The sequence below is a fragment of the Engraulis encrasicolus genome, chromosome 6 (genome assembly GCF_034702125.1).
Source record: "Engraulis encrasicolus isolate BLACKSEA-1 chromosome 6, IST_EnEncr_1.0, whole genome shotgun sequence".
In the NCBI taxonomy this organism is placed as follows: domain Eukaryota; kingdom Metazoa; phylum Chordata; class Actinopteri; order Clupeiformes; family Engraulidae; genus Engraulis; species Engraulis encrasicolus.
In genome coordinates this window covers 52,480,180-52,497,679 of record NC_085862.1, presented here as the reverse complement: position 1 = coordinate 52,497,679, position 17,500 = coordinate 52,480,180, and the positions used below count along the sequence as shown (strand labels likewise).

General features: G+C 45.0%; 2 protein-coding genes across 5 annotated transcripts in view; one reads left to right on the top strand and one right to left on the bottom strand.

The window, feature by feature from the left end:
• The window catches only part of LOC134451460 (keratin, type I cytoskeletal 18-like), a 17,763-nt gene extending 14,720 nt beyond the window's left edge, over nt 1-3,043 (bottom strand). For both annotated transcript variants that reach the window (XM_063201946.1, XM_063201947.1), the window contains exons 1-4: nt 2,754-3,043; nt 2,123-2,251; nt 1,654-1,736; nt 93-249 (exon numbers count right to left, since the gene is read on the bottom strand). In XM_063201946.1, coding sequence (XP_063058016.1) covers nt 93-249; nt 1,654-1,736; nt 2,123-2,251; nt 2,754-2,969 — 585 coding nt within the window. In that variant the 5' untranslated portion in view covers nt 2,970-3,043. The remainder of the gene's footprint in view (nt 1-92; nt 250-1,653; nt 1,737-2,122; nt 2,252-2,753) is intronic.
• Nucleotides 3,044-3,114: 71 nt separating this feature from the next.
• On the top strand, nt 3,115-12,166 carry LOC134451459 (intermediate filament protein ON3-like). Of its 3 annotated transcripts, XM_063201944.1 has the most exons (11): nt 3,115-3,228; nt 3,502-3,738; nt 7,222-7,430; nt 7,821-7,881; nt 8,352-8,447; nt 9,288-9,452; nt 10,026-10,151; nt 10,653-10,781; nt 11,152-11,243; nt 11,470-11,495; nt 11,795-12,166. In XM_063201944.1, exons 2-11 carry the CDS (start codon nt 3,517-3,519, stop codon nt 11,944-11,946), a joined length of 1,278 nt encoding a protein of 425 aa, XP_063058014.1. In that variant the 5' UTR covers nt 3,115-3,228; nt 3,502-3,516; the 3' UTR covers nt 11,947-12,166. The 3 variants fall into 3 exon arrangements, with proteins under 3 accessions (XP_063058014.1, XP_063058013.1, XP_063058015.1); XM_063201943.1 differs by lacking the exon at nt 3,115-3,228 and having other exon boundaries at nt 3,376-3,738; XM_063201945.1 differs by lacking the exon at nt 3,115-3,228 and having other exon boundaries at nt 3,376-3,738; nt 11,750-11,893.
• The last annotated feature ends 5,334 nt before the right edge of the window (nt 12,167-17,500 follow it).

The window sequence follows — 17,500 nt, the reverse complement described above, 5'->3', positions numbered from 1 at the left end:
CACATGCAAATCCATAGTAAAACCAGAAAGAAATGTCTCTAATTTTTTTCTGCAGCTATATACACTGTATATAGGCCCTATGTATAACTCACATCTCCGTGGTCCTTCTTCAGGTAGGCCAGTTCCTCCTTTGCGCCCTCGATCTGGCTCTCCAAGGTCATCTTGCTAAGCTGGGTGTCATCAATGACCTTCTTCAGCTCTGCAAGGTCGCGCTCCACATGCTGACGAGCCACCACCTCAGTATCGATCCTGTAACACAAATACACACACAAACACACACAAACACAAAAGGATATTATAATAACATTACATTACAGTACACATGCTGACGAGCCACCACCTCTGTCTCTATCCTACGCACACACACACGAGCACACCCACACACACACACACAACATAATATAATTGCCAAAAATATTGAGGGTTTTTAGAAACTCCATGTTGTTGGGGTGTTTGAGGTTTACCCCGAGAAACTTTGAAAATACATTTCTTAAAAATGTTGTTCAAAAAATTGTTAAAAATGCAAATTTAACACATTTTGAGAATGGTAATACAGAAGCCTGGGCTTCAGGGCCCCCTTGGCTATTGGGCCCCTGGGCCTAGGCCCGGTAGACCCGTGCAATAATCTGTCCCTGCCAGGCAGATGCATACAACTGTGCGTCTTGTAGAAGACAGTGGCATATACACACAGTTGGGGACAGTGGCATACACACACACACAGGGACAGAGACAGACAGGGACATACAATGCATACAGTTGGGGACAGTGGTATACACACACAGATGGGGACAGTGGCAGACAGTGGCATACAATGCATACAGTTGGGGACAGTGGCATACGATGCATTGTGTGTCACATTGTTTATATTCATATTGTGAGTCAATATGTTTATAAATAATTTACTGACAACACATCAGTCATGAAGGCAAAAACTATCAAATGATAAATAAAGGATAAAGTGGGACTTAAAGGTGCACTGAGTAGGATGGTGGCCAGAGTAGGTATTGCAACTATACTGCTCATTGAAACTGTACTGCCTATTGCGAATGGGCAGCATGCATTCTGTAAAGAAACTGCTGAAAAATATTACACAGTGCAGCTTTAATAAACAGCCCGAAACACATTTTTACGAGGAAGTAGTTGTTCGTGCGGCCCAAACCTGTAGGGTAAGTAATAGAAATAGTAGCAGTACTAGTAGGGTAGTAGGCGCCGCTTTAAAATTACACCATGCCGCATGGAACACTTGAATCTAGTAAACCTGGACATACATAGGCCTATTCTTTAGCATTTCTCTCAGAGCACCAGTAGTTGTTATGTAACCTAAACCTAAACACTACACCCACCCGCACTCGGTTTGAAGGCAAAGTTTGAAGGTTTTTTTGCCCTCCCACACTCCTTCGGAAGAAATGTGACACCCTACAGTCACGTGAATGCACAAAAGCAGATGTTAGGGGTAAAAACGAGTGGAAGTGGTTGAAATGGGATGCAGCCTAAATTACACTACACTACACTGCATTGTACTACACTACATTACACTACACTCATTAAATTACAGTACACTACACTACACTACTCTACACTACACTACAGAGCGCCAGTTGCTGTTATGTAAAATAAAATGTTTTGTGAAGTCGTCATAGAAACAGAGCTCACTTGTTTTTGAAGTCGTCATTGGCCAGTTTGCTGTTGTCAATTTGCAGGATGAGGCGCGCGTTGTCCATTGTCTTCTGGCGCACCTGCAACCACAGATTAGATATGTGGTTAAGTATGACCAGAGACTTTAATGTAGAGAGGACCAAGTGTGTGTGTGTGTGCGACACATCAATTCAACTCAATTATATTTATTCAATCATCTAATAGAAGAGCCCAGAGTCCTAATTTTCTTAAGGAAATGAGGACTCCAGGCTCTTCTATTATACGATTTACCTCTTAACTTAACCTGGTTTACTTCAGAACCAGCTTGTATAGGCCTCTGGCCGTGATAGGTGTTATTATTATTATTATTATTAGTAGTAGTAGTAGTAGTATTAATAAACAATGCTATTCTTATTGTTATTATTATTATTATTATCATCATTATTATTCATAATAATAGTAGCAGTAGTAGTAGCAGTAATATTACCTCTTTCCTGAGGTCCTCCAGGGGTTTGGTGATCTGGTCCCAGTCGTGGTCGGTGGTGTTGCCTCTTTTCTTCAGGAGCTCCTCGATCTTCTCCTCCAGCTCACGATTCTCCTTCTCCAGCTTACGAACCTTCACCAGGCATCCCGTCAAGACAGCCGGTCACACACACACACACACACACACACACACACACACACACACACACACACACACACACACACACACACACACACACACACACACACACACACACACACAAACAATCAACATAAAAACATTAGGACATGCCCCCGGTTCTCTGAAGGAGATGAGTGAGGCATCTCTATGGGGCACCACGCGCTTGGAGTCTCCAAAAGTCCCGCGTAAATGCGCCACAAGCGCGTTCGGCTGACGTTCCCCCAACTCTTTCTCCCACATGGAGATGGCAACTGGGTGGGGGGAGTGTCCTCCTCCTGCTACGGAGGCGAACTCGAACGTCGGGCGAAAGCGCTCGTGAGGCATCAATCGGGACTTTAGGAGACTCCAAACGCGCGGTGTCCCATAGAGATGCCGAAAACGACTCGACTGGAAGAGAACGTGTCAGAATCATAAGAGGACGTGTGTGTGTGTGTGAGTGTGTGTGGAGCTCTACCTTGCCGAGGTATCCGGAGAGTCGGTCATTAAGACCCTTCATGGTCCTCTTGTCATCTGCGGGAGCCGCTGGGGTGTTGTCGACGTCATCCCGGCCACCGGGGCGACCAGAGTCCGGTCTCAGCGCGCTACGGAGACCCTGCAGGGTGGACACGGAGGCACGAGAGTCTCGACCCCCCGCGCCACCGAACATGCTTGCAGAGCTGGACCGAGACATCGTTTAAGTTGAACTTTTCCCTGCTGACTGCTCGGAGACTGAGAGTGAATAGGCTACCTGCTCTGGTCTGGTAGGTATGAGGGAATGAGTAGTGGGTAGTGCGTGTCTCGGCTGCAGGATGCTTCTTATAAACACACACCCATCCGGGGCGTCTCGGGACCCGCCTCGCCTGCCGAAATTACAGCCTTTGCGTTCGCCCCTCCAACAGGGAGAACCAGTTAGTTTCACCAGAAGTTTCACCCTCATTTCACTTTTGCAGGTGAGTTTCCATTTAATACATAATTCATTAGGAGGGGTTGGAACTCTCGCTTCCTTGATAAGTAGAGTGAAGTTGGCGCTGTTCGTTAGTCTGTCTGTTGTCCTCGCATGCCATCTTTACCCTCCTGGTCCGGGAGACAATTCATTTAAACAACACACAGCCCCGTAACACCTTGATAAAACTGCCAACGAACCCAACGAACGAACGAGCTCAGTGACATCTTGGAAAACTTAACGCCGCCAACCGACATCTTTACCGACAAACTTTTTTCAGACAGCCGAACCAACCATGACGACCGCAGCCAGCCCAAAGAAGAAAGGAGGCTTCAGCAGCCAGTCCTATAATCCTTCAGGTCCTGCTCCCCGGTCCTACCCCACCATCTCCCCGGCCAAGAAGGACCTCCTCAACCCCATCAACACCAAGGTCGACCCGCAGGACCAGAAGGCGAAGACCACCGAGAAAGATCAGATGGTCGGACTCAACGACAAGTTCGTTGCCTTCATCGACAGAGTAAGTTGCAGAAATGTGTTTACATTGTATATTTACCTTTTTTGCATCAGGGTGAGTAGGCCTACCCAGCACTGTACAAATGTGCAGGCCCACATTGTGAATTCCATAGAGTTACATTTAACAGCCAGCACTCTTGAAACTTCTGTGCAAACGCTGGAATTTATCTGGAATGTATGCTACCTTTAACGGTGCCTGCATGCTGTTTTGCATTTCTTGTCATCAACTCGGCAGTCAAAATGTCATTTAAATCCACAAGTGGCAAGGCTACTTTTGCATCGGTGCATTCTTTCAAAGCGCACATAGGCTTATGGAAATAAGCAACAAGAGAAAATACAGCAGTCTGTGCAGGACAATAGCAAGTTGCAACCTCTCTGTTTGAGGAGAACAGTTATGTAGTGAGGACGCTGTTTGACTGAAAGTTTGCCTGAGTATAGTAGGCTACTAAAAATGGCGGTTTATAAAAATGCGTATATAAATGACTGCCTTGTTCATTATGAATATGATACGCTAAATAACGTAAATAGACTCAACTCAGCAAATTACTGTTTTAAGATGCCCTGATATTTCTGTATCACTCTGCTCTGTCCTCAGCCTTTTAAAAAAAGAATGAGGATGAATGTGCAATATGTAAATGGGGATCAATGTTATAATCTTTGGAGTAGCTTTAATAACATTACATCACACTTAGCTGATGCTTTATCCAAAGCAACTTAGTTATTTACAGGGTATTGGTTTCAGTCCCTGGAGCACTGCGGAGTTAGGTGCCTTGCTCAAAGGTACTTCAGCCATGGCTGGAGGTGTATGGAGAGGTTAGGATATGAACCTGCAGCCCTCTGATCTTAAGACCACCTCCCTAACTGCTACGCCAGGCCTGGCCCGCAGGGCAGGGCGGCTCTTGTGTAATATCCAAGAGGTGTGTGTGGGTGTGAGGGGGGGGGCTGTTCTGCAGCATTGTAATAATACCACCCTCAGGCTACACATGCTCTCTCTCTCTCTCTCTCTCTCTCTCTCTCTCTCTCTCTCTCTCTCTCTCTCTCTCTCTCTCTCTCTCTCTCTCTCTCTCTCTCTCTCTATCTCTCTCTCTCTTGATGTGTGTGTGTGTGTGTGTGTGTGTGTGTGTGTGTGTGTGAGAGAGAGAGAGAGAGATAGAGAGAGAGAGAGAGAGAGAGAGAGAGAGAGAGAGAGAGAGAGAGAGAGAGAGAGAGAGAGAGAGCAATGCCCTACCCCACCCCTCACATCTCTGATAATTTCACAAACTTGACGGTGGCCAATAGAGTTCCACCATTTTCTCCAGGAGTACAGGGCCTCTGTAAGCAGAGGAGTGATTTTCCTAGTAGTCACAATGGGCCTACACACTGTTTACAATATAGTATTAAACAAATACCAGAGCATGCAAATTAGAAAATGATTAGCAGATGTAAGTAGACAAGAGACAAAATAAGGTATTAGGTAAGGTAAATAAAGTATTTTGCATTTTGTCTACTTGTGTTGTATCTATCCCAGCATGGGACACTGATGAAGCTTCTCTTGCTGGTACACACTGTAGCGCTCTTTACATGCAGTTACGGACTTTGGCCAGCAGAGAGCAGCACAGTCTCAACACTCTACTGTCCACCAGAGAGCACCACTCCACTCCAGTCTACTGACTGACTAGTTCAACTCAACTCGGAATAGAGTGCCTTTTAAATGTTATAGTCCTCCAAGTGCCATTTTATTTATCTAGGGCAGGATTGTTTATCAAGGGCAGGATTTCCCCCTGCACTTAAGGCCTGTATTGAAGGTGACCACCTCTATTACAACAGACCCCACCCTCACTTCTGCCAATTTCGACATGCAGTTGTAATGCTCACACTTCCCTGGACTTGTCAGTACCTGAGATTTTTTTTTCCTTCAGCCTTTTCCGAGATCCTGGTCATTGTAATGGGGGCAGAGTATGTTTGCATTTCAAAAAAACATCTTGATATATTCCCAATAACATCCAAAAAGCAACATTACGCAACATCAGCAGACAACTAGCAAACAGTGATACCTTTTGGGATAATATTTGGAATTGGCGTATGTTAAGAAGGTTTGTAATGGAAACAAAGTCTGCCCCCATTAGAATAGCTCGGATCTCTGAAAGGGCTGAGCCGAAAAATGCAGCATTACCGGGTACTGACAAGTCAAGGGTAGAGTGAGAAAGCAGCATATTGAATTTTTCAGAAGTTATTTGTACTGAAATGTAATTCCAGTGATAATATTAAAATGATTTAAAAACGAGAGAGATGGGAGAGCGCTGCCTTGGTTCTCAATCAAATGTTGTGCAGGTGCTCTGCAAGGGAAAAGCGCATCAGAAACTTCAAAGTCAAGGAGGGTCCCGAGGCAACACTGCTATTTAAAGTTTTATATCTAACACTGTGCGGTCCGGTTCTCGATTCTGATTTGCTGATAGCTGTGGTCAATCGAGCGTAAACCTACACCTTCCACCTGAAGATTCTATGGGTGCGTTTTAATATGCGACCTTGCCTCCTCCACTTGCTTCTCGTTATGATGACATCACTGACAACAGCATTATATTTCAATATCTTGCAAAAGCTCAATTGTAAAGTATTTTTCTCATTTGCAATTGGGATGGTGAATGAAAAACAGTCCCTCAAAAGTTGTTGTGGCGAGGCTGACAGCCTGCCACGGAGGAGGGGCCAGGAGGCTGGACAAGGAGACAAGCACAAGTGGAGGAGGCAAGGTCACATATTGGGATGCACCCTATGGGTGTCCAAGTTAGACCAAGCAAATCCACATCGGTAATGAGAATATTTTGCAGTTGGGGAAGGGAGTCTGCAAGAAGAGCACATCTTTGCACCATCTGTTGTTGGGGTATCAGTGTGATTGCAAAAACATTTCAAGGGACACTGTGTGAGATTTTTAGTTTATTTCCAGAATTCATGCTGCCCATTCACTAATGTTACCTTTTTCATGAATACTTACCACCACCATCAAATTCTAAGTGTTCATTATGACTGGAAAAATTGCACTTTTCATACATGAAAAGGGGGATCTTCTCCATGGTCCGCCATTTTGAATTTCCAAAAATAGCCATTTTTAGCTGCAAAAATGACTCTACTTGGACCATACTAGAAAATATTTGTTTATTTTTTCCACACGCATGCGTGTGGAAAAAATAAAACTTTAAATAGCAGTGTTGCCTCGCGACCCTCCTTGACTTTGAATATTAAAATGATGTTGGGGATCAAAGGCTGTAAACAGCCCACGGGTTAGTGGTTCCCCACCCCTGCTCTAGTGCAGCTCAACTTGGAATGCCTTTCATCAGCATCATCACTATGCACTTAAGTCTACTGACCACTAGAAGGCAGGACCGCTTCTACACTCCAGTCTCGTGGCACTCAGAATAGAATGCCCTTCATCGTCATCGTCATCGTCATCGTCATCGTCATCATCACCATCACAGAATGACCTCTAATAACCTATGACCTCTCCCTGCCTCAGGTGCGCAACTTGGAGCACGAGAACACACGTCTCAAGACCAAGCATGACATCCTGAAGGAACAGCAGCGCTACCATGGCAACGTGGACGAGATCGTGGAGCAGCTCGGCGCCAACCTGCGGCGTCAGATCGACAACCTGGACCGTGATAGGCTGAAACTGGAGGGAGAGCTGGAACGAAGCCAGGAGGAGGTGGAGCAGACGCGCCTCAGGTAATATTCCACTACACTACACTAGATTGCACTACACTACACTACATTGCACTACAGTACATTACATTACACTACACTACATTACACTAACTCATCATTAAGATTTAACTGGAGGGAGACCTGGAGCGAAACCAGGAGGTTACAGGTCAGGTTACAGGACAGGTCAGGTTACATATGCTATGGTTACATTACTACATTACATAACATTACAAACAATAGACACATTACATTTTACATTATAATATTTTATTTATTTTCTCCTGTAGGTATGAGGATATAGTATGGATGAATTAGGCTATATTTAATATTATTTATTTTATTTATTTTCTAGATATGAGGATATACAGTATATGCTGAATAATATTTGTTTGTTTTTATTCTCTTCTGTAGATATGAGGATGAGCTTCAGAAGAAGATGGATGCTGAGAACGACTTTGTGGTCGGCAAGAAGGTGAGTCATGATGTCATGGCTGTGGTGACTGATGATGTCATGGCTGTGGGTGATGATGTCATCTTAGTCTTGAGTGATGACACCATGGTGTTCAGACTGTTCAACCCTACAATCGTTGTCAGAAATGTTGAAGACAACTCTGAAATGTTTAAGACAACACTGAGATATTTAAGACAACACAGAAGGGTGTATCAGTTCATTCAAATATTAACGTAGAGAGTAGAAGAGTATAATTTATTGATCCCAGGGGTAAATTAAGGTGTGAAGTAGCATACATATACTACATAACTGTGACTAGGAAAGGAAAACTGTATTGTGAGTGCAGTTTTTTCGAAGTTCTTTGTGTTATGTTTGTTGCTAACAGGAAGAAAACGAGGGTTTCAGAAGGCTTAATTAGCAAATGTTACCACACAGTGTTGCAGTTTAGTGTGAGATACAGATCACAATTGTTGTTTGTTTGTTGCTAACAGGAAGTGGACGAGGGCTTCCTGCAGAGGGTGGAGCTTGAGCTGACGCTGGAGGAAGTGGTGAGCGAAGTGGACTTCCTGAAGCAGGCGTTCATGGAGGTCAGTAACAGCCAAACACATTACACTTCTTAGAACAGGTGTTTCGGGAGGGCAGGTGTTCTGTTTGGTTCCTGTTAGGTTAATTGCTAAGCTTAATATGGCTATGCAGTTAAACAGGGCAACGCAAACACAAAAACCCTGTATATTCTCTTTCCTAAAATGAAATGGACTGTTCCCTTAAGGCCAATTTATACTTATTGGCGCTGACGGTTGCAGAGCCTGTGCAACCGTCTGTGCGCGACCATGCCCCCCGCACAGAGGCTCTGCAACCGTCGCCGTGCAGTCCTGACTACACGTTAGACGGTTGCGAAGGTCGCAGAGAAAAGGTGCTGTGATTGGTCGTCTCGCTACTTCCGTGTCCTCGTGACAGCACAGTTCTCCGGTAGTTAACGAGAGCCAAACTGTCAATATTTTGTGAAATACGAATGCTTCCTTTCTAGTGTGTGTAAATAGATGAAGCTACAATGACTGAATTAGTAAGTAAAAAACAAACAACACATCAGTTTAGCACTCGCGGCACAATGCCTGCAGTCTGACTAATGTACTGTAGCCTTGTAGCTATGTAGCCAAAAGTGGCTAACGACATGAGACCTCGTGCGCAGATCTATAACATCAACAGTGGTTAGCGACCGTAACCAACGGGCGCCGTTGCTGAACTATAATCTGCCCTTTAATGTGCTGGAGTTGATGATAGTAAAAGGAGAAACTTGATCTGAAGGGGAAATGTGGATCTTCATGACGTGTGTTTTGTAATGTCTTATTAAGGCTTATTAATATGTTATTAATGTTTATTGATGTTATGTTAATGTGTTATTAATGTGTTTATTATTGCATGTTTAGGAGATTAAGGAGCTGGAGTCCATGATTGTGAAGGAGAAGATCATGCTGAAGGGAAACGCAGGACCGGATCTGGACCTGGAGGAGATCATCAACGCTGTCAAGAGGCAATATGAAAACATGGCCTCCCGGAGCAGAGAGGAGGTGGAACAATGGCACCGCAAGAAGGTATTCAATATATTCATATATTACAGTGTAGTATCATATAATATTATTATTACTATTATTATTTATTTTATTTTTTTTTAAGATATTTTATGGGCTTTTTGTGCCTTTATTGATGACAGGACAGTAGAGATTGACAGGAAATCAGTGGGACAGAGAGATGGGGGTAGGGTTGGGACATGACCCAGGCCAGACTCAAATCTGGGTCTCCATGGGCATTCAAGCCCAAGTGGGGGGCTTAGCGCGCTGCGCAACAGTGCCCCCTATATAATATTATTAATGAGTATAATGGATAGTATTATACATGGGTTCTAAATTTAGTTTTGAACCTAGCTGCGCACAACTCAACCTCTGATTGTTGGAAACCGCTGTCGGTCAAAAAAATCGCTCACGTGGTTGGCTGCCAGTGTCTTGCCCCTCCTCATAACATTGTGTTGATAAACACTGAGAACCCATGTATATATACATATAAGCTATATGAAAACATGGCTTCCAGGAGCAGGGAGGAAGTGGAACAGTGAACAGTGTGTCACACTCTCTCTCCCTCCTCTCCTCTCTCTCTATCCCCCTCTCCAGATGGATGCTATGGTCCTCAAGGCTGGCAAATATGAGGATGACGTGCGTGACGTGAAGAAGGAGATCTCAGACTTACACAGAGCCATACAGAGATATAACAGCGAACTGGAGAATCTCAGGAAGAGGGTACGGCATCACACACACACACACACACACACACACACACACACACACACACACACACACACACACACACACACACACACACACACACACACACACACAGGAAGAGGGCACAAAATCACACACACACACACACACACACACACACACACACACACACACACACACACACACACACACACACACACACACACACACACACACACACACACTCAGGAAGAGGGTATGACATCACACACACACACGCAGGCACACACACGCAGGCACACACACACACACACACACACACACACACACACACACACACACACACACACACACACACACTAAAAGGTCTAAATTGCATTTGTCTCTACCACCCAAAAAGACAGACGGAACGGATGTCATGTTATGGAACCGCTTGTCTAATCACCCCCTCTCTCTTTCAATCCCCCTCTCCCTCTCCCTCTCTCTCCCTCCATCTCTGTCTCTCTCTTCCTCTCTCTGTATCTCTCTCTGCTACAGAAAGATTCCCTGGAGGTTGACATTCGCAATGCGGAGAGTAACGGTCAGGAGACGATTGACAAGGCTCGCGATCACCTGACACAGCTGGAGGACGCGCTGAGACGCACCAAACAAGTGATGGCCAAGCAGGTAACACACACACACACACACACACACACACACACACACACACACACACACACACACACACACACACACACACACACACACACACACACACACACACACACACACACACACACACACACCACACTCCACACCACACACACACTGAGACTCAGCAAGGAGCTCATGAAATTGAAGTTGGCCCTGGACATCAAGATATAATGATGTGTTTGTGTCTGTGCGTGCGTGCATGCATGCGTGCGTGTGCATATGTGCGTGTACCAGGAGTACCAGGAGCTGATGAATCTCAAGTTGGCCCTCGATATCGAGATATAATACTAATAATAATATATTAAAATATATAAATGATAATAATAATAATCTCCGGTTTCAGGTGCGTGAGTATCAGGAGCTGATGAATCTCAAGTTGGCTCTGGACATCGAGATCGCCACCTACAGGAAGCTGCTGGAAGGAGAGGAGATGAGGTAACAACAACAAACAAACAACAACAACAACAACAATAATAATAATAACCTATAGAGTATTAGCATCAAGATCAGTAATAATACTGTAATAAACTACACCACATAATAACTACACAATAAACTATTTAATAGCATATGTAATAACCTTATCAATGAGCCAGCTGTTCACAATATTTTTTTTAAAACAATTGAATTAATTGATTAATTACATTGTCTCTCTTTGCAGGATGAACGGGTACGGCCGTGACCAGGGTAAGTTATGACACATTTAACTTCAACTCAATATTATATAATATAATGTAATCTAATGTAATGATAAGCTACGACTCATTTCACTGCAACTCCTTTGAGGTGCAGTTTTATATACATGAAGTTTAGTGTAATCATTTCGAATACTGCAGCCAATTTCAACAATATTGAATATAAAAAAAACATTCTGCAAACGTCACTATAAGTGCAGGTTCCAATCACCAATCACCTAAATCCCATTTATGTCTTCTGCTCAGATTTCTAAAAAACCAAAACCTTCCCACCACCCCTTGCTCACGCAGACGGCCTCTACCCAGATTACCCGGCGGTGCTGGACAACGCCCCTCTGGCGTCACGCGCCCCTTCCCTCGCCAACGTTCCCCAACGCAAGAGTGCGGTGTTCATTAAAATCGAAGTCAAGGACGGACGAGTCATCTCGGAAAGCCAGGAGTAACCGGACTCATGAGGAGAAACAGGAAACATACACACCAACCTGTCTGCCATCTGTGAAATACTGTAGCTACTGCAAGTGTGTGTAACACTGTTTATGTGAGTGTATATGAGTGAGTGTGTGTGTGTGTGTGTGATTACATGCATGCAGTAGCAATCCCATAAGAATGTGAGCACCAGTCATCCTTTGTACTCCTCCGTCCAAAACAGCACCAGTCATACCCATTCCAGCCCCCCCCCCCAACCTCATACTCAATCCACCCCCAACACGTCCCCCCCCCCTCGTCATCCCCAATCTCTCCTCCCCACACTACAGCACCATCTCCAATCCCCCCCCCCCATTACATATCTGCTGAGCTTCCTGTTACGAATGTCTTTAATGGCCAAATAGACTTCACCTGACTACTTTACTTTGCTGATTTTTTGTGTCTGCCTTTTTTGCCTTTGACCAATAAATTTGAAATGACCTGAAAGCCAAACTCTCATCCTTCTTGTAAACAAATGTTTTCTATTTTAAACAAATGTTTACTATTCTAAACAAACGTTTCCTATTCTAAACAAATAGCTGAATCTCCAGCAGAGCTCTCCAACACTGTCAGGATGTCGTCCTGGCAGTCCAGTCTTGAATAAGTGACCTCAAAGATAACTCCGTTGTGGGATCCAGACGTGCTGCCAAGCAAGCTAAACAAACATAGGGTAACATACTGTATGTATATGACACAGCTGTACAGGTGCAATCCTATATTGGTTGCCATAGAAATCAATTAGGACAACAAGCCAAAGTACAATGCTTTCCCTGCTAAGAACTTTTCTACATTCTCTGAGTTTCTGTAAAAAAAGGGGTTGGTGAAGAAAAGTGCAATTCTGCCATCATGCTTGGAGACTGAGAGGGATGTGGGGGACATTGAGGTTACATTGGGGTGCATTCTGAATGACGTAAGGTGCAAATACAGCCCTCCCGGCCGAGACGGCGTGAAACTAGTGAGTCCCAGGGAGGCATGACAGAGAGCTATACCCAACGCAGCAATACTCCCTCCCTCCCCCACATGTGTTTGTGTGTGTGCGGGCAGTGTAGGCCTACCATCCTCCGTAGGTTGTGTGTATTGTGGTGGTGGCCAAGTCCAGTGTGTTTAATACACGCATTAAACCCAACAAAGCCGCAGGTCCCAGTGGACTTGGGGTAGGGGAAAGTGCTCAAAACATGTGCATATCAACTGAAAAATGGTTTCGACCTTATTTCAAATAATCTTTCAGACAGCTATAGTCTCCAAAGTAATGGAGTTTATCAAATATTGTACCTATCCCTAAAAAAATGAGCAACCATTTACACAGATTGCACTAACATCCATATTATGTAGCCTAAATGTATGAAAACAGTTATTAGTAAACACATAACATCCTCAGTGTCCTATAGTTCGCGTATCAATGCAGAAGAGGGACAGATGATGCAAGTGTCACCTAGTTTAATACTATAGCTAAACATCTACAAATTTTACACAGTCTGCAAGGACTTTATTTATAGACTTCACATGGCATGGCACAACACCTGTTTATTAAAGGTCGAAATAGTCAATGATTTTAAGCATCTGGCTACATACATTGACAATGCACTCAATTTTAAGGTAAATTGAGTTTGTTCCAACTTAGATAAACTCAGGTGAGGTTTTAGACCTTGACCTTTATACTACCCTACAAGTGGTAAGTACATAAACATATACACAGCCTTATCGTATCAGTAAGCATAGGTTTTATTGCTCAACCTCAACATGAACACACACACACACACACACACACACACACACACACACACACACACACACACACACACACACACACACACACACACACACACACACACACACACACACACACACACACACACACACACACACACACACACACACACACACAGAGAGAGACAGAGACAGAGACAGAGACAGGGAGAGACAATGTTCCAGATCTCCTACACCTTCATACTACCCTACAAGTGGTATAAGCTCAGCAAATGATTCAAGCTAGATTCACCTTAGGATGATAGTCTCTTGAACATATACATGTTAGTCTGCCACTCTATTCCAATAGGGTCACTTCTGTGATGTAATTATGATGTGTCCTTGAAGATGGTTCTAAAACCTCACCTGAGTATACAGACGCTCATTTAGCAGCAGGACACTGAAGAGTACAGTTGGATTATTGTTTCCTGCAGGATATTTACACACGCCTCACATAGTATGGGACTCAGATGGACAGCAAAAGTCAGGGGTGGAGGCCAATCTTTATGCTTTGAGTAGGCTACATGAACATCAACACAGCATTATCACATCAGTAAGCATAGGTTATATATCAACTTCAACATGCAGACACGTGCGCGCGCACACACACACACACACACACACACGCACACGCACACGCACACGCACACGCACACGCACACGCACACAGACAGACAGGGAGAGACAATGTTCTAGAGCTCCTACACCTTTATACTACTCTACAAGTCTCTCCCTGTCTCTCTGTCTCTCTCTCTGTGTGTGTGTGTGTGTGTGTGTGTGTGTGTGTGTGTGTGTGTGTGTGTGTGTGTGTGTGTGTGTGTGTGTGTGTGTGTGTGTGTGTGTGTGTGTGTGTGTGTGTGTGTGTGTGTGTGTGTGTGTGTGTGTGTGTTCTCTCCACTTCCTGGATGACTGGTGCTGCTTTTGTCCTGGGAGAAGTTTCCATTGTTAGGTCAAGTAATTACACAGTCCGTTGAAACTGCTTTGAAATGCGCGAAAACGGTTGTCTCTCAGAGTCCCCAATGATACTCTATGGAAACAAATGCAACATCAGAAATTTGTGAAGGATATGCGAAACTGAATGGGACCATGAGATCGGCCATATTTGACCATATATGGTCAGCGTTTTGTTGGCGGATGTTTCCTGCGGGACCCTATGGCAACGCAGTAACTCTGTTCTAGCGAGGGCTCTGGGTTAGGGTAATTATGTCACCAAGAACTCTGGCTAAACATGTCATTAAGTATTGGGCCCTAGACTGTCACCAAGTATTTGGTCTGACGGCCCAGACTCCATAAATCAGGATAGCCCGTGGCTCAGCAGGGTGACACTGGATTGTCCCACAGTGTCCCCACAGGTGATCAGGTGGCTAGTTACAGTATGTCACCAAAGTCCTCCTCGTGACCCCACAGGTGAACAGGTGGCTAGTTATGTCACCAAAAGTCCTCGTTGGGCTAATTGGGCTGGCGGCAGGTGGCTCTGCACTGCACTACACCAGACTGCCACCCAGTGACCTGACAGGTGAACAGGTAGGTCACAGTACCATAATTACAAGGATAGTTATGTCCCCAAGTCCTCATTAGGCTAATTGGCCTGCTGCCCCACAGCTCTGGTCTACAGCGTGACATCACACTTCCACCAAGTGACCTGACAGGTGATTATGTCACCAAGTCCTCCTCGGGCTACCTGTCTTCAAGGCCTCCACTGACCCCATGTCACTTCACTTCCTGGGTGGCTGTGTCTGTGTGACCCCATGTCACCTCATTTCCTGGGTGGCTGTGCGTGACTGTCACTTCACTTCCTGGGTGGCTGTGTGTGTGTGACCCCATGTCACTTCACTTCCTGGGTGGCTGTGTCTGTGTGACCCCATGTCACCTCATTTCCTGGGTGGCTGTGTCTGTGTGACCCCATGTCACCTCACTTCCTGGGTGGTTGTGTCTGTGAACAGGTGGGTAGTTATGTCACATCGGGCTTCCTGTTCTGCTCCCCACGCCTCTGCTCTGCACTAGTCTACAGGGGTCATGAGAGCCCCAAGGGCAGGGCGTCAAACTCAAATTGAACATCCATATCTGGCTACACACACACACACACACACAGACACACACACACACACACACACACACACACACACACACACACACACACACACACACACACACACACACACACACACACACACACACACACACACACACTCACACACACACACACACACACACACACACACACACACACACTGAGGCCCTTGAGGCAGGGGTGGCAAACTCAAATTGACCATCCATTTCTACCTAGAAATGATGTGCTATGTATCCTCGGGCTGGGCCCCAGCTGAGCATTGAGTCACCTCTGGGGAAGGGGTGGCATGGCAACCTCAAATGGATGTAAGTGACTAATTGCAATGACTCTCGCTCGTGACATTAATTAATACCTTAAGGCAGGGGTGTGAAACTGGAACTGGAAACATCTAGAACAAGTTTGACGTCCTTCGGTTCCACCTCTCTGCACGAGTTTGGCATGCCTGTCCTAAGGGAGTTTGGCATCCCTGCATGGGCGGTTCTAGACAGGGCCAGGGTGGCGCAGGGCCCCTGTAGATTTCCTCCTGGCGCCTGTTGTGGCCCCTGTGCTGAACAGCCAATGAAAAAAGAATGGCCTCACCTCGACCCCCTGGTAATTTCGGTCTAGAACCTTCCCTGCATTCCTCTCCCACGGTGTCACCGTGACCTGCTCATCTGGGAAGACCCACGGCGGTCAGCATACAGGCTTCCTGGCCTGAAGACCCACGGCTATTCACTAGCCAGTCTCCCCAGGACATTGCAGCCATTTTTTCAAAGAGTTGCTATCTGAAATGCCCGATAGTGCCCGAGGATTTGCAGAAAAATGTGATAAAAGTTGCTGTGCTTTTTACATTATTGTTGCGATTTTGTTGTGGAGGGAAGTGAAAATTGTGATCCCCTCTCCTCACTCTTCACTCCCCTCTTTCCTCTCCCCACTCCCATGGGTCTCCTCTCCTCTCCCCTCTTCCCTCTCACTTTACGTACAATCCTCAAACTGAGCTCCACAAAGTGTTTTGACACAGTACATTGTTTACTATGGCCTGAGAAATGGTAGTAACAGTTTGGCTAATCCCACTGACAATTCTGTGTCCCATAAGCATACGCTCCTCTTTATTCTGGGTGTACTGTAGGCCTACATATTGTCCGCATACTAAATGTCTCTTTATTCAGGGTGTACAGTACAGATTGTCCTTATACTAAGTTTTGTTCTGGGTGTATGGCACATATTGTCAACATACTAAGTTTTATTCTGGGTGTATGGTACATATTGTCAACATACTAAGTTTTATTCTGGGTGTATGGTACATATTGTCTACTGTGCATACTAAGTTTTACTCTGTTTGTATGGCACATTGTCAATATACTTTCAAGTTTCTTGTTATTGGGGGCACTTGTCTAAGTTTATTATGTATATTGTCTGTATGCTAATCTTTAAGCATTCCTGAGCATTCCTCTCATGTCTGTCAGTTGAACATACTGTGTCATCTCAGAACACCATGTAATTAAAATACTAAAGACAAGACTATAGATCACCCTGACTCATCAACACTAACACCTGACTACACCATTAATCCTTTGGCAATCCATCATCTGCCTTCCACCTTTCATCCCCATCTCTGTGCACTTCTGCTTAACGTCGAGGGGGAGAATGGTCTTTGAAGCACCTGTCATCCGTTCCATCTCTCAGTCCCCACCTCAGTGCACTCACTCACTCTTGCTTCACTTTAAAAAGTCATG

What these genes read in the sequence shown, in the direction of transcription:
- LOC134451459 (XM_063201944.1), top strand. Translation starts at nt 3,517, where the DNA reads ATGACGACCGCAGCCAGCCCAAAGAAGAAAGGAGGCTTCAGCAGCCAG. An exon ending in GTGGAGCAGACGCGCCTCAG is followed by an intron (nt 7,431 to 7,820) that starts GTAATATTCCAC and finishes TCTCTTCTGTAG; the next exon opens with ATATGAGGATGAGCTTCAGA. An exon ending in AACAATGGCACCGCAAGAAG is followed by an intron (nt 9,453 to 10,025) that starts GTATTCAATATA and finishes CCCCCTCTCCAG; the next exon opens with ATGGATGCTATGGTCCTCAA.